At 37.3% G+C, this 16,820-nt stretch overlaps 1 protein-coding gene across 4 annotated transcripts in view; it reads left to right on the forward strand.

The window, feature by feature from the left end:
- The window catches only part of abcb11a (ATP-binding cassette, sub-family B (MDR/TAP), member 11a), a 90,276-nt gene that overhangs the window by 25,143 nt on the left and 48,313 nt on the right, over positions 1-16,820 (forward strand). For all 4 annotated transcript variants that reach the window (XM_069935305.1, XM_069935307.1, XM_069935308.1 and 1 more), the window contains exons 8-11: positions 1,992-2,125; positions 3,482-3,653; positions 7,112-7,236; positions 7,907-8,081. In XM_069935305.1, coding sequence (XP_069791406.1) covers positions 1,992-2,125; positions 3,482-3,653; positions 7,112-7,236; positions 7,907-8,081 — 606 coding nt within the window. The remainder of the gene's footprint in view (positions 1-1,991; positions 2,126-3,481; positions 3,654-7,111; positions 7,237-7,906; positions 8,082-16,820) is intronic.

Raw genomic sequence — 16,820 nt, forward strand, 5'->3', positions numbered from 1 at the left:
AGGCAAGTTATTTAAACAGAGAATGCAAAGAGCCTGGAACACTCTTCCGAGCAGGCTGGTTGTAGCATACATCTTGATAATGTTTAAGAGGCATTTAAGCAAACACAGGACAAGCATGGGTTGAAGGGATATGTGTCATGCAAACAAACTTAATCAGAGATTCATTTTGGGGCTCTTACTTTGCACATTATTTATTATTGAATATTTATTTACTGAATTGCACAGTCAGTTTGTTTGCAATTCTCACTGCTGTCACGAGGAAGGTGCAGGGTGGTCCCATTAGAGGGGGGGTGACACGAAAATTAATTGCATGGTTTCATCTGCACACGCTACAAGGCCATTGCCACCCATCGCCCGCGGTCAGCGCCGCTGCCAACCCTTGGGGGGGGGGGGAGGGTGACACCATGAATTACTGCACCATGTGACACCAACCTTAGTGATGTTATTGGCAATTCTTTGTTTATATTTCTCTCTTTAATATATCTTTACTTGAGTAGTTTTTGCACTACTGCTAAGTAGAAATTCTGCCTGTCTGCAGGAAAAGGAATCTCAGGGTTGTGTGTGATGTCATGTATGTACTTTGACAATCAATTTGAACTCTGACAGATTGGGCTTGTTTAATTTTGCATCATGGTCAGCATAGACATTTAGGTTGGTGGGCATGTACCTGCACTGTGCTGTTCAATGTTCAAAGGTAAGGGGAGACGTTTCGTTGGACAAGAGCAGGCAGAAACGATGGGCCTGCTAGGGCAGTCCTGTTTGTGGATCTTGGGTAAGAGCGACAAGCAGGAAGTGCAGGTTTGGGTCAATTCAGGTTGAGGAATGAGGTGAGGTGGGAGATTTGATGTCATGAGATCTGTGGGAGTCACTGTGGGTGGCAACGGCCTTGAGTTTGTCATGATTCAGGAATGCTATAAGATGGTATCCAAGAGCCCAAACCATAACTCTCAGACTATTTCTTTAATTTACCATTTTACATGCAAGAAGAGGAAGTTTGATAGGGTTAACTTAATATAATGTTAATTTTAGAGATTTTATATCAGATCTGATCCATTGTCTTGCAAGATCATCCATTATCCACCAGAGCTATGATGGGGCAGGAACTTCAGGGTTGACTCCCACACAAAATGCTGTCCATAGAGTTAGGAACATCAGAGCTGAAACTCTGGACAGGATGCTGAAGGACTATGATATTTACATTATAAATAGTAATTAATTGCTGCTTACCAAATTGTACGCTGAAGATTGTGGGCCTCAGATACGTCGAACTATTATTTAAACAGCCAAATTGCCTTCAGAGGAAAACATTTTTATCAGGTGTCTTTTTCCCACCTTAACTTTCCCTGGGGGTAAGTAGAATTTAATCTCTCTTCCTCCTTCAACTGTAAGACATGTTAGATAGTTTTTACAGACCTAATATCTACATCCAGCAGATGCTTCTTTCTCTCCAAATCCTCTGACTTAAACATAAATTTGCTTCACAAATGCAACTTCTGGGAAGAAATTTAGAGTCTCAATTGGTTTCATATGGAAACACTTCCATCTGAAATGGAGAAAGGAAACCTTTTGTATTCTGATAAGGATTGGCAAGAGCAACCAAGATGATGTACTGATATTTTGCAAGGTACTCCTGGTAAACCCTCCACTTGCACATATAACCTTCAGTCTACTGTCCAATATCTCTGCTCTAACACTACCAGAAATGCTAACTCCACACCCTCCACTTTTCTTTTTAATATTGCTCTACCTACTCTGCATAAGTATGAGTTGACTTGCCTGGATGGCATGCAAAACAAGGCTTTTGATGGGGATCTTAGCGATAAACATGACAATAAACAGTTCAATTCAATGCAAATTGATTGTGCAGAAGGTGATGTACCATTTAACCCACCACATTTATCAATTCACTTTGCCTGCAGACTGTAAAGGTTGAAGAGGGAGTGTCTCTTATGAATGTTCTTGTATAAATTTGTTTCATCTGCCTTTGTTAGATATGCTTCTGGGTCGCCGCAGCCGCACATCAAATTCAAAAAATCAGAAAAGCTTACTTTCGACAGATAATGAGGATGGAAATTGGTTGGTTTGACTGTAATTCTGTTGGAGAATTGAACACAAGGATATCAGAGTAAGCACGTTATCTTCACAAAACAGTTTCACCCTGGCTATAAAAGCAATTCTTTGTTTAGGAGTCTTACTCCTGATGGTGCTTCGTAGAACTAGGTTCCTGGATCATGCTCCTGCATCCCTTCTTCTCCTCCTTTTAACATCCTGCCCTGCCTTGTCTCCCATATGCTTATTCACCCAGATTTGTTGTACCATAATGGTTACGAATGCACTTATATCTGGGAACCACTGATTTTTGCAGAAGCCTTTGAAGCCAAGACGATCTCCTTCAGCACCTGGCCCCCATTCATTGTTCCTGAAATTTAGCAAATTTAAAAATTCTAGGAAATATCCAGTTGCAGAACCATTGTACATCCTAATGACTAACTTGAAAGTAGTAGTAGATACTCTCAAATGGTGCCATTATGGGTCTCCAGCTGTTGTAAATAGAGTCATCCATGCATAGTTAGGAGACGGTATTGGTTAGAGTGTGATCTCAACTGTATCAGTGTCAATATCAAATTATGATCTGCTAGTTTAATTTACTTCCAGCAAGTATGAACAGCACATGCTTTCACATTCCTGCCAATATGGCAGCCAGTGTGACTTGTTTCACATATATGCATGCATATACCATCTGCTATTCTGGAACCATTTGACTGCGTAAACAATGGCTGCAATACAGTTAAATTTAATACTCAACTGCAGCTGGATTATTCAGTACATTAATGGCTTTAGAGCACTAATTAAGCTCCCATCTTCATATGATAATAGCGTGTAAAATGACAATAGACAGTAGGTGCTGGAGTAGGCTAATTGGCCCGTCAAGTCAGCACCACCATTTTTCAGATCATGGCTGATCTCTTTCAGTATCCATTCCCTGTCTTATCCCCATAACCCTTAACTTCCCTGCCCACCTGAGCCTTATCTAACTCCCTTTTGAATGTATCCAGCGGATCTGCCCCCACCACCCTCTGCGGCAAAGCATTCCACAGATCCACACTTCTCTGGACAAAAAGAATTCTGTCCTAAAGGACTGTATTCTTAAACTATGCCCTCTAGTCCTAGTCTCTCCCAACAGTGGGAACATGTAATCCAATTTCACCCTGTCTAGCCCCTTGATAATCTTATATACCTCAATCACGTCTCCCCTCATCCGTCTAAACTTCATTGCATATAAGCCCAGTCTTTCTAACCTTTCAGCGTATGTCAATCCTGCCATCCCGGGAAACAACCTTGTAAATCTGTGCTGCACTCCTTCTATAGCGAGTATTTCATATCCAGTGTTCTTTAATCATTGGGAATAATCTTATAAAAGAATTGCAGTGTTAAAGAATTATGTTGATTTAATATTACAAATATTCTTCCTCTTTTTCAGTGATATTAATAAAATTAATGATGCCATTGCTGATCAAGTCGGGATTTTTATACAACGTTTTGCAACTTTTCTGACTGGATTTCTCCTAGGATTTGTTAGCGGCTGGAAACTTACACTGACTATCATTGCTGTCAGTCCTCTGATTGGTCTTGGAGCTGCTCTCATGGCATTGGTGAGGAAAAAAAAAATCACGTGTACGGCGATATGACTGATGTCACGCCAATGGAATCATCAAGATCTTCAGATTTCAATTGTGTGTCAGTGCTCACCTTGCAAATCCAAGTTGAGAAGACTCATTGACACTGGCCCAACAATTTAACATATGTTGTATAATTCATGTGATGCAGAAACAAGTGAGCCTACTAAATTTAGCTTCTTCCTCAATGTTTGTGTGTGCTGCACATTAAAATGAAAAACAAAAATTGGCGGTTAAGGAAATCAGAGACTTACTTCAAGACCAAAATGTCTGCTATTATCTCTCCAAGTTCCCTAAGCATTTGACAGGTTCATGCATATAGACATAATGATAAATGAGGTGGTATTCAAACCTACAGCTTGGCCAATTGCAATTACATGAAGACCATCCAGTTAGAGTAGATCTTCACAACACAAATGACACTTGTTTTGGCATGTTTACAAAGCGTTTTCTGAGCAGATCCCAGAGCATTGAATCTATTGATAGAAACTTACTTCAACAGGGTTCTATTTAACTTACATAATTACTGAGGGCAGATGGCAACATTACTGATTCCTTGCTGATTATCAATACAGGTGCATCTCTGTTCCTCCTAAACCCACAATTGTGAAGCCAACTTTAGCTCCTATTGCAATCTATAAATTTTCTAACAACACCAGCCTGGTTGGCTAAGTAATGGTATTGATCAGTCAGTAAAACTGGTTGTGTAGTGCCAGAACATTAATTTTGTTCTCAACGTCAGCAAGACTAAGTAGCTAATTATGGGCTTTAGGGAGGGGAAGCTGAGGGACCAGGCACCTGCTTTCATTGGCTGGATGATACCTTTAAGTTTCTGAGTGTTCACATATCAGGCGACCACTCTGGAGTCAGCACTTTGAGGCAATAATGAAGTCTGAGGAGCTTAAGCATGTCCTCAGATATTCTACAGATGGACTGTGGAAAGTATACTGACTGACTGCATCAAAGCCCAGCTTGAGTGCTCAACAGTGCAGAAAGTGGCAAACTAAGCCAAGGTTTGCCATTTTCTTCACTGAAGAGATCTGAAAGAGGCACTGGCGCTGGAAGGTGGCAATCATCAGGAAGGATCCCCATTACTCTAGTCACAATTTTTTCTCACTGCTACCTTCGGGCTGAAGTTTTGCACCTCCAGGTTCAAAAGCAGTTTTTATTTATGTAACATCTGCCTTCCCATGAACCTCCCTGTAATCCTCTAACCATAAATTATTCCAGGACTACAAACAGATCCGCCTGAACCATTGAAACGTCACTTTTTTTCCATTAAGTGCAACTGTGAATATTTATTTATCTCTTTTTTTCTGTGGTAATTTTAATTCATACCATTGTAGTTGAAGCATCTTGTGTACCTGTGTGGCTGCAGCAAGAAAGAATTTTGGTGCATCTGTACAATGTACTTGCATCTATAACAATAATTTCTCTCTTTCATTCACACTCTCTCTTTATTGCTCTTTCTCTCCCATTCTTTCTCTCACCCTCTCTCTCACTCTCATTATGACCCTCTCATTAATCCCCAGAACACCACTCACAACCCCTGATCCTGAGCCCAAAAGCCCCTACTATCACTACCAGTTGATTGATTTAATTTATTTTTTTAATTTTCATTTTCATTTAGAGATGTAACATGGTAACAGGCCCTTCCAGCCCAGCAGCCCATGCTCTCCAAAACACCAATTACATACATTTTTTGAAGGGTTAGAGAAAACTGGAGCACCCAGAGAAACCCCATACCATTATGGTTAGAACTTAGAGACAAGGCCAGATTTAAACCTGGGCCCGTGGCACTGTAAGAGTTTTGAGTTAACCACTAACCTAAACTGAGCTGACCATAGCAATCAGTTTAGTTGTTCAATTAAATCACTTTAATACCTCCCATTTCCAAAAAAATTACAGGTCAATAATTTCTCCCAATTTAATCCCTTTAACCCTGTCATCAGGTGTATGTGTGATATTGCCCTTTCATGCGCTATTGTGTCCTAAATGAATATGTATGAGAAAGATTTTGCTGAAATTAAATTTCCTTCTCTTTGTATTCCAGCATTCATAGCAAAAAAGCCAATCCTTAGAAAAAGAGCACCAACATTCTTCCAATTAATTTGATCACTTTTTGCATCTGTCCATCAACCTTGATTAATTTGTGCCTTAAAATCCCTTTCTTCATGATAAGAGATATACACACTTCATTAAATATTTTTGGAAGATTACCCTGGCTAAATGAGTCTGATAGCACCAAACTTAATTGAGATGAAATTAGTTGAGAAAAAGATTTGAAAAACTCCACAGCAAACCCATTGGGTCCTGAAGTTCTTCCCAAATGTAGTGAAGAAATAGCAGCAATTATTTCCTCATATGATATAAGCTCATCTGTCTCATTTGTTCATCCAAAGAAAACATAGGAATATTTAAACAATCCAGGAAATTTTCCATATAGTTACTCTCATTAGTAAATTCAGAGGTATAAAATCGAGAAAAAAATGTCCCGATTGTGTCATTTATCTCAAATGGTCTGTAGTAATATTACCATCCTCCTTTTGAATCCTTTTAATTTGCCACTTGTCTGTAAAACCTCTGAGCTCATTAGCTAAGAGCTTGCCTGATTTATCACTGTGGATATAAAAGTGACTCTGACACCTTAACAGTTCATTTTCAATTGGATGCATTGAAAGAAGATCAAATTTAGTTTTAAGTTCAACTCGCTTTTCACATAACTCAGGATTATTAGTTTGAGCACATTGTTAGTCAATTTGTTTAATTTGATTAACTAATTCTTTCTTGGTCTTCCTTTTTAAATTCACAGTGTAATAAAATCAATTTATTACCTCCCATTTCCAAAGAAGTACAGGCCAATCATTTCACCCATTTAATCCCTTTAACTCTGTTCATCAGGTGCATCTGTGATGTTGCCGCTTCTTGTACCATTTTGTCCTAACTGAATATGTATGACAACAATTTTACTGAAATAAAAGTAAATTTCCTTTTTTTTATATTCTAGCATTTATAGCAAAAAAGCCATCATTTTTCCAATCCTTAGAACAAGAGTACCAATGTTCTTCCAATTAATTTGATCACTTTTTGCTCCTGCCCTTCAACTTTGAATGATTTGTGCTAAATTTTCAAAATTACTTTCACTGAAGTAGTAACAGATTTTGTTTTTTTGTTGGCTGATTTGTTTCAGTGGCATGGAAAATATTGCAAATGAAACCTATAGCTAAATATACTTAAATAAGGTGGAAAATGGGTCGATATGAAATTGATACAGCATTATAAAACTCTTCAATATTATTTAAGCGCAGTATCTATTTCGAATGTATAGCCATTGAATATTGAAATCAAGTAAATACTTGATTACAATGTTCTATGATCTAGTCAAAGTCGTCATAGTGAATGCAAAAATAATCTACATTATAATTTTGTTGCAGTCTGTCTCAAAACTGACTGGTCATGAACTGAGAGCTTATGCTAAAGCGGGCGCTGTAGCCGATGAGGTGCTTTCATCCATAAGAACAGTAGCTGCATTCAGTGGTGAGAGAAAAGAAGTGGAAAGGTCAGTAACCATGATAAGGCTGATCAATACTAATAAATATGCAAAGTGAAAATCCACATAGAGCAATCTCCATAAAAGATTTGAAATTTGTGATCATTTGCTGCAAATCCAAATAGAGTAAAGTTTTCGATTATACAGTAAAAACCTCTGGTATCCAGCACTTACAGGGATTGGTAGTTGCTGGTAAAGCAGGTTTCCCGGTTCCTTGAGACTGCCTGTTGCATGAATGGAGAACTAACGGTGAGGTGCTCCAATTTTAAACCTGTATATTTTACCCATTTATTATCCACATTTTTTTTACCATTTGCTTGAGGTTGCTGGTTGCTTGAATTTTGGCTAACAGGGATTTTACTCCTCAAACATTTTTTTAAATAAAAATGGAATGACAAAATGTTTCCTGGTCTATCACTTGTTACTGATTTCCTGTTATGCATGTTAGGAAATAAAAACAATGTATCATAAAGCAAAATAATTTGTCTGGAAAAGTATGATTCAGTTATTTTGAGTCCCTCAAAAATGTGTTGATTCGGAAACGTTGCCACTCTCCTTGATTGACAACACAGAGTCCGTCCCCCCTATATATTTAACAAATAATGGTATTATGGTATAATGGCATAGAGCAAATGATTACCTATATATTATATAATACTTACTCTAAATTTATATACAGGTATGACAAAAACTTGGTGTTTGCTCAGCGCTTGGGCATTAGAAAAGGGACGATCGTGGGATTTTTCACAGGCTACGTATGGATGATAATCTTCTGCTGTTATGCTCTAGCATTTTGGTATGGATCTAAGCTGGTTATAGAACAAAATGAATATACGCCTGGAGGTCTTTTGCAGGTATGCTAAGTGAAATCTTGATCAAATTTTGATATTTAATAAAGTGATAGTATTTAATAAGAATATCTTTTAGATGAGTGTGAGATAAAGAAAACATTTTCAAGTGTGTGCAGAAGTCACCTGATTTTATTTTTGTTTCATTTTCCTTTTTAAAAACTTTAATTTAGATAATCAAATTGTGTTCTTGAATCTCCATATTTCTGATTCAAAGATCACAAACTCATTACAATTCCTTTATTGTCATGTAATTGTGCAGAACATGTAATATCACATTAAATTGTCTTCTGCCCACCATAAAGTTGGTCACATTAGTATCGCCCGGGTTATTTCAGATTCAGGTTATGATCTGTTACCCTGAAATGAAGCTGCATTTTTCTAGGTGTCCAGAATGCACCCACATGGAACAAGGGTTTGCTAACTTGAAAATCAAGGTCCATTATATTGGATCCCACTCTAAACCTAACATCAACTAGATGCAGTACATAGAACACGCTTTCTGGTCAGAGTTTGTAGACTGCCATGGATTAAATAACATTCTTTCAAGGGTAGTTATTTAAAAGACATGAGTAACCATATCAAGTATTATAACCATACCCCTCCACACCTTCACATCCCCTGATGATCCCATCCTGTCCATATCTGAGGATGAATCTGCATACTGCCTTCAGGGGGGTGAATCTGAGGAAAATATCCAGCCTGGATGGAGTACCTGGCCGAGCATTAAAAATCTATGCTGACCAGCTTACCAAGGTATTCACGGATATCTGCAATATCTCACTCCAGCAGGGCATAATACCCACCTGTTTCAAACAAGAGGAGTGTAGTAACATGCCTTAATGACTACCAACCAGTTGCACTTACTTCAGCAGTGATGAAGTGTTTTGAAAGGCTGGTGATAAAGCTTATCAGCTCCTGTCTGAGTGATGATACGGATACTACACCTTTTGTAGTAACAGGTCTATGGTGGATGCCATCTCACTGGCTATACACAAAGCCCTGGAACACCTGGATAACAAAGAGGCATACATCAGGATGCTCTTTACCAACCACAGTTTGGCATTTAACACCATCATCCTCTCAAAACGGAATAGCAAATTCCAAGATCAGGGAGTTACCACCCCACTGTGTAATTGGATCATGGATTTCCTCACCTCCAGACCACAATCAGTGAAGAACTCTTCCTCCACAATCTCCATCAGTACTGGAACCCCCTGCTTTACTCACGTTACGCCTATGACTGTGTGGCTTGATATGATAATAACACCATCTACAAATTTGGTGAAGTTACCATGGTAGTGAGTTGTACAAAGGAAGGGGATGAGTCAGCGTACAGGGTGGAGATTGAAAACTTAGTTGAATGGTGCACCAAAAACAACCTTGCTCTTAATGTCACCAAAACTAAGGAGCTGATTTTTGACTTCAGGAAAGGAAAGCCAGAGGTATACAGTCCAGAGAACATTGGGGGGGGGGGGGGGGGGTCAGAGGTGGAGAAAGTGAGCAAATTTAAGTTCTTGGACATCAGTATCTTGGAGGATCTTTCCTGGACCCAACACACCAATGGCATCGTGAAGAAAATACGTCAACACCTCTACTTTCTCAGGAGTTGCAGAGGTTTAGTATAACAACAGAAACCCTGGCAAATTTCTACAGAGGAATGGTGGAAAATGTGCTGATGGTCTGGAATGTGAACACCATTACTCCTGGCTGTAAAGCCCTCCAAAGATAGTGGACACACCCCAGGATATCACAGGCAAAACCCTCCCCACAATTGAGCACATCTTCAGGGAACGCTGCCACAAGAGAGCTGCAGCAATCATGAAAGACCAACACCACCCAGCATAAGCTCTGTTCTTGCTGCTGCTATCAGGGAAGAGGTTTAGGTGCCACAAGAGTCAACCACTAGGTTCAGGAACAGCTGCTACCCTCCACCATCAGACTCCTCAATGACAAACTCAATCAGAGATTAATTTAAGGACTCTTACTTGTGCACTTTATTGATTGATTTTTTTTTGCTCTCTCTGTATTGCTCAAATCAGTTTGTTTACATCTGTTATCTGTTTACAGTTCTTTTATTTGTGTACATGTTTACACTGTTTACAGTTTTTATTTTTTGCACTACTAATTAGTGGTAATTCTGGCTGCAAGATCAAAGAATCTCAGGGTTGCATATGATGTACTCTGACAATAAATCTGAATCTGAATTCTGTAGGGCATGCCTCAGTGACCTGGTGGAAAAAAGTTGCTACTCTTTGAGGTTTACAGCTCTCTGTTTCACTTCCCCACAGGAATTAAATATGGGCCAATTGGACACCAGAGAGGGACACTCTTTCAAACCTCCCCATCCAATTCCCAGAAGGTTATTTGGAATAATTTTCAGCCAAGCCCCGTTTTGTGCCAGATTTTGGTACCACACAATTTTCCTCTCAAATAATCAGCATTAACTTTATTGTCATGAACATGTGTCACAAAATTTGTTCTTTTGCTCCAGTGCATTGTGCAGAACAAGGTGCAAAGTTACTATAAATTACAGTTCTGTAAATATGACTTTCTAAAAAATAGTACAAATAGAAAAAAAAGTGAGATAATGTGTGTGATTCATTGCCCATTCAGAAATCTAATGGCAAAGGGGAAGAAGCTGTTTTTGTAATGTTGAGTGTGTGTCTTCAGGCTCCTGTTTGCCCTTTCCAATGGCAGCAGTGAGAAAAGAGCATTGCCTTGGTAGCAGGGGTCCTTGCGATAGAAGATACTTTCTTGAGGCTCTATCTCTTAAATATGTCTTTAATGGAGTGAAAGGCTAATGCCCATGATGGGGTGATGGATTATGTTATATTTTATATAGTATATAGATATTTTTCAAAGGAGATAAATTGTGGCAGGATTTTTAGTGTAGGTCACCTAAAAACATTTCAACACAGATCTCATTTAAAATGCCAGAGCTCTGCTCAAGCCAGACAGTCCAGGTTCTGGGTTCCTTTGCAAAAGCTTTGAAGGGTGCTGATAAGGACTTGACAAGTAGGTGTTAATTGGACATGCTGTGGAGTAATGGATTATTGTTTTGGAAAAGAACAGATGAATGAACTCGAAAGGTGATGTCTGTAGCTGCAGTCTGTCTGAATGCTATTGGATGGTATAAGAGGATCATGTGGTTTTCTCAGAGAGAGAGAGAGAGAGAGAGAATGAATTCAGCTCTACAGTTCAGCAGCAGCCGCTGGGACTGGAACAGGACAAGCCGGCAAGCTTGTGGAGAAACCCCATTTTTGAAGACTGGAGGTTATCATTTGGAAAACACTGATGGGTCAAGTTTCTTCAGCAAGACACTAAAGTGGCTGATCAGAAGGAATCAATTGTGTGTGTCCAATGAGGAAAAAATCTCTCTCTGTAAACTGACAAGAACCTTCCTTTTTTTTTGAAAACTTTATTTAAAAGGATTTAAACAACTTACAATCAAACATGACAGAAAAAAAACATATTTTTAAATTTATATATATAAAAACAAAAACACCGCCCACCCTCTCACCCCTTCAGCCAGCCCCAAATATAAAGATAATACAGTGATTATAAAGAATATTTTAAAGTATTTCTAAATTCATATACTCCAAGACCACCACATTTTAACAAAAAATGAATAATTATCGTGCAGATTTACATGTAATTTTTTCCATAATAATACAATTTCTCAACTCATTATGCCAGCGTGTTATATTAACCTCCACATTATCCCTCCAAGTACTAGCTACACATTTTTGTGCTACAGATAACACTAGACATATAAATACAATTTTAAATTTATCCAACCCTTTCAAAGAAACCATATATTCCAACAAAAAGATTGATGGGTCTAATGGTAAATTAATCTTAAATAATTTTTCCAAAACCAATCTAATTCCTTCCCAAAATGGTTGTACTTTAAAACAAGACCAAACAGCATGTAAAAAAGTTCCAGTACATAGTCCACATCTAAAACAAGAATCCGAATGACTAAATCCATATTTTTTAAATTTCTCTGGAGTCAAATATAACTGATGTAAAAAAATTATAATTGACCATTCCATAATGTACATTTGTTACTTTAGTTACACTATCAAAACACATAACCTCCCAATTATCTTCCGGAAAAATATGTTAAATGACTTTCCCATTTAAACCTAGATTTCTCCCATTCCGATATCCATACTATCCTGTAACAATTGGTACATATTTCAAATATAACCTTTTTTAGGTACAGAAGAAATCAAAGACAAATTTCATCAACATGGGTAAATTCATCTCTTTACCATAATTATCTTTAATCAAATGTCTGAGTTGACAATACACAAACAGAGAATTTACAGATATATCAAATTTCTCCCTCAATTGAATAAAAGAAAGAAACTGGCCTTCTTCAAAACAGTCCTGAATTATCTTTATGCCCTGAGAATTCCATCTCTTTAAATGATTATTAAACATTGAAAAAGGAGTAAGCTGATTATGATATAACGGGGTTTGAATTGGTAATTTACCCTTTGATCCTAAATCCCTGTTTCTTTTAACCCATATCCTTAACAAATGTTTTAATACTGGCATATCACATTCCTACAATAAATCCACATTCCATTAAAATATAAACTGATGTATCTCAACTTCAGATATACAAGCCATTTCCACCTTTGCCCAACTCGGAGGTTGGTCCACATCCACCAATCTGCTAACAAATTTCAACTGAGCTGCATCATAATAATTTTGAAAGTGAGGTAACTGCAATCCACCTAAAGCATATTTCCATGTAAGTTTATGTAAAGCTACTCAGGCTAATTTTCCTTTCCATAAAAACTCCTGCACTGCCCTATTCAGGTCCTGGAAAAAAAAACCTTTGAAAGTAAACATGGTATAGACTGAAACAAATATTGTATTCGAGGAAACATATTCATTTTAACACAATTTACTCAACCAATTAATGTTAACGGCAAATCTTTCTATCTAATAAAATCCATTTTAATCCTTTTTCATAAAGGGACATAATTCAATTTATATAAAGACTGGTACTCTGCATTTACTACCACTGCCAAATATTTAATTCTATCTGACCACTTCAATTTTATAATACTTTTATATTCTGTATAATCTCCATCCCCAACTGGCAATATTTCACTCTTATTCCAATTTACTTTATATCCAGATAACTCTCCAAATTTTAACAAACAATCTTATAAATATTTCAAAGACTGTTCCGGTTCTGTCAAATATACCAGCACATCGTCCGCAAATAAATTAATCTTATATTAAGGATATAATGGGTGCGGTGGATAGAGGGGAACAGGTTGATGTTGTATATTTGGATTTCCAGAAAGTGTTTGATAAGGTGCCACACAAGAGACTTATCAGTAAGTTACAGGAAAGTGGAGTCCGGGGAAGTATATTGGCCTGGATTGAAAATTGGTTGTCTGACAGGAGGCAGAGAATCGGGATAAATGGGAGTTTTTCAGGTTGGCAGAGAGTGGTAAGTGGGGTGCCGCAGGGGTCAATGTTAGGCCCACAACTGTTCATCATTTACATTGATGACTTGGAGGAGGGGACAAAATGTGGTGTAGCCAAGTTTGCGGATGACACCAAATTGAGTGGAAGAGCAAATTGTAATGAGGATGTGGAGAGTCTGCAGAGGGATATAGTTAAGCTGGATGAGTGGGCAAATGTCTGGCAGATGGAGTACAATGTTAGTAAGTGTGAGGTTATCCACTTTGGCAAGAAAAATAAAAGAGCTGAATATTATTTAAAGGGTGAAAAACTACAGCATGCTGTTGTGCAGAGGGACTTGGGAGTGCTTGTGCATGAATCGCAAAAAGTTAGGTTGCAGGTTCAGCAGGTTATTAAGAAGGTAAATGGAATGTTGGCCTTCATCGCTAGAGGAATTGAATTCAGGAGTAGGGAGGTAATGTTGCAACTGTATAAGGTACTGGTGAGACCGCACCTGGAGTACTGTGTCCAGTTCTGGTCTCCATATTTGAGGAAGGATATACTGGCTTTGGAGATGGTCCAGAGGAGGTTTACTAGGTTAATCCCTGGGATGAAGAGGTTGACTTGTGATGAAAGATTAAATCATCTAGGATTGTATTCGCTCGAGTTCAGAAGAATGAGTGGAGATCTTATAGAAACATATAGGATTATGAAGGGTATGGATAGGATAGATGTAGGAAGGTTTTTTGAGCTGGCCGGGGAAACTAAAATGAGAGGACACAGTGTCAAGATTCGGGGGAGTAGATTTAGGACAGAGATGAGGAAAAATAGTTTTTCCCAGAGAGTAGTGAATGTTTGGAATTCTCTAACCAGGGAAGTGGTTGAGGTTGCCTCATTAAACATATTTAAAATTCAGTTAGATAAATTTTTATATGATAGAGGAATTAGGGGATATGGGGAGAAGGCAGGTAGGTGGAGTTAGGTCATAAATTAGATCAGCCATGATCGTATTGAATGGCGGAGCAGGCTCGATGGGCCATTTTTGGCCTACTCCTGTTCCTACTTCCTATGTTCCTATGTTCCTATTCATCCTCCCCAATTTTCATTCCTTTAATCTTATCATTCTGTCTTACATCTGAGCTAACGGTTCAATAGTCAAGGCAAATAAGGCTGGTGACAATGAACAACCTTGTCGAGTCAAGCACATTCAATTAAATGATAAGGAAATTTGCCCATTTGTCACCACCCTAGCAGTTGGATTTGCATATAAGGCCTTAACCCAGCCTATAAAATAAGGGCCAAAATTAAACTTCTCTAACACCTTAAACAAAAAATTCCACTCGATCCTATCAAAGGCTTTTTCCGCATCTAGTGCAACCACCATTCGATCATTGGGTTGACTAATGTTATAAATGTAAGAATATTATCAGATGCATTTCTATTTTTAATAAAACCTGTTTGATCTATATATATATATATCAACTGAGGTAAATATTTGGCAAGTCTATTCGCTAACACCTTCGCTATAATTTTATAATCTACATTTAATAAAGAAATAGGACTATACGAAGATACTTTCAATGGGTCCCTATCTTTTTTTAGGAATCACAGTAATTATACACTTAAACAAGATTCCGGTAACAACTGCTCCTCTGTTACTTGCTGCAACACATCTCCAAATATAGAGGATAAATCTTCATAAAATACTTTATAAAATTCAACAGAAAATCCATCATCTCCTGGCGACTTTCCATTTGGCATCTCTTTTTAATCTCAAAATCCTTAAATGGAGCTTCCAATTCTTTACCCTCATCCTCCCCTAAAACAGGTAAATTTAATTTAGATAAATAGGATTCGATAGAACCAGCATCCTGCTTTCCCTCAGAAGTATATAACTTTTGATAAAATTAATAAAACTGATCATAAATTTCCTGAGGTTTATAGGTAACTATTGAATTCTTTTTCACAGCGTTAATAATTCGTGATGTCTGTTCCATTTTTAATTGCCATGCTAATACCTTAGGAGCTCACTCACCCAGTTTGTAATAACGTTGCTTAGATTGATAAAGTAGACACTCATACTGATAAGTTTGTAAAGTATTATAACATAATTTCAACTTCATTAAAGCAGCTTTTTTTAAATTTTCTGTAACATCTTTCTGAAATTCCTTTTCCTATTCAGCAATTTGTTTCTCTAACATTAAGCTTTCTGCTACATATTGCTTTTTAACTTTTGTAGTATAACTAATAATTTGCCCTCATAAATATGCTTTCAAAGCATCCAACAATACAAAATTACTATGTACTGAATTGACATTCTCAGTCAAAAACAAAGTAATCTGCTCCTTAACAAAAGTAATAAACTCTGGTTTCTTCAATAGCATTGTATTAAACCTCCATCTATAAGTCGATTGTACTACTTCTGAACCTACACAGGAAAAAAAAAACATAGAATGGTATAACCCAACTTTTATACTCAACCTGTAATACTCTACCTTGCAGATGTGCCGAAACCAAAAAAAAAATCTATTCTAGAAAAGGAATCATGTCTAGCAGAATAAAAGGAAAAGTCTTTCTCTGTAGGGTTTATTCTCCTCCAAACATCAACCAAATTCAAATCCTTCATCAAATCTCCTATTTGTACTGCCTCCTTTGATTTCCTTATTCCTTTCGGAGATCTATCCAATAAAGGATCCAAAACACAATTAAAATCTCCCCTGACCAAAATATTATTATTGGTTTGATTAAGCAATAAAAAATCCTCCAACATAAACAGTTCATCATCTACATTAGGTGCATAAATATTTAACAAATACCATGATACAGCAAAAATTTTACAATTAACCATCAAAACATTCCCAGCATTTCCTTCAAACTATTTCAATTCAAACAGTAATTTCTTTTGAATTAAAATTGCTACATCCCTTGCTTTAGAATTAAAAGAAGAAAAAAAATACATGACCAACCCACTCTCTCTTCAATTTCGAATGTTCTTTTTCAGTCAAATGTGTTTCTTGCAAAAAAGCAATATCAACTTTCATTTTTCTTATATAAGGCAAAACTCGTTTATGCTTAATTCGGTTATTCAAACCCTGAACATTAAAAGTTGCAAAATTCAAATTAGACATAACTTAATCTAATAATATATTCCACTACTATAAAATAATGCTCCCCTTCTAATTCCCTTAATATTCTAACCTCCCTCCCCCCAACTTATGTAAATATTCCAAAAAAGGGAAAAAAATCTAACAATCCCCAAAACAAACTACTAAAAAAGTAGTAGCTCCCTAAAAATCTGGGTGTGGTAAA

This window comes from Narcine bancroftii, chromosome 4 (genome assembly GCF_036971445.1).
Source record: "Narcine bancroftii isolate sNarBan1 chromosome 4, sNarBan1.hap1, whole genome shotgun sequence".
Taxonomy (NCBI): Eukaryota; Metazoa; Chordata; class Chondrichthyes; order Torpediniformes; family Narcinidae; genus Narcine; species Narcine bancroftii.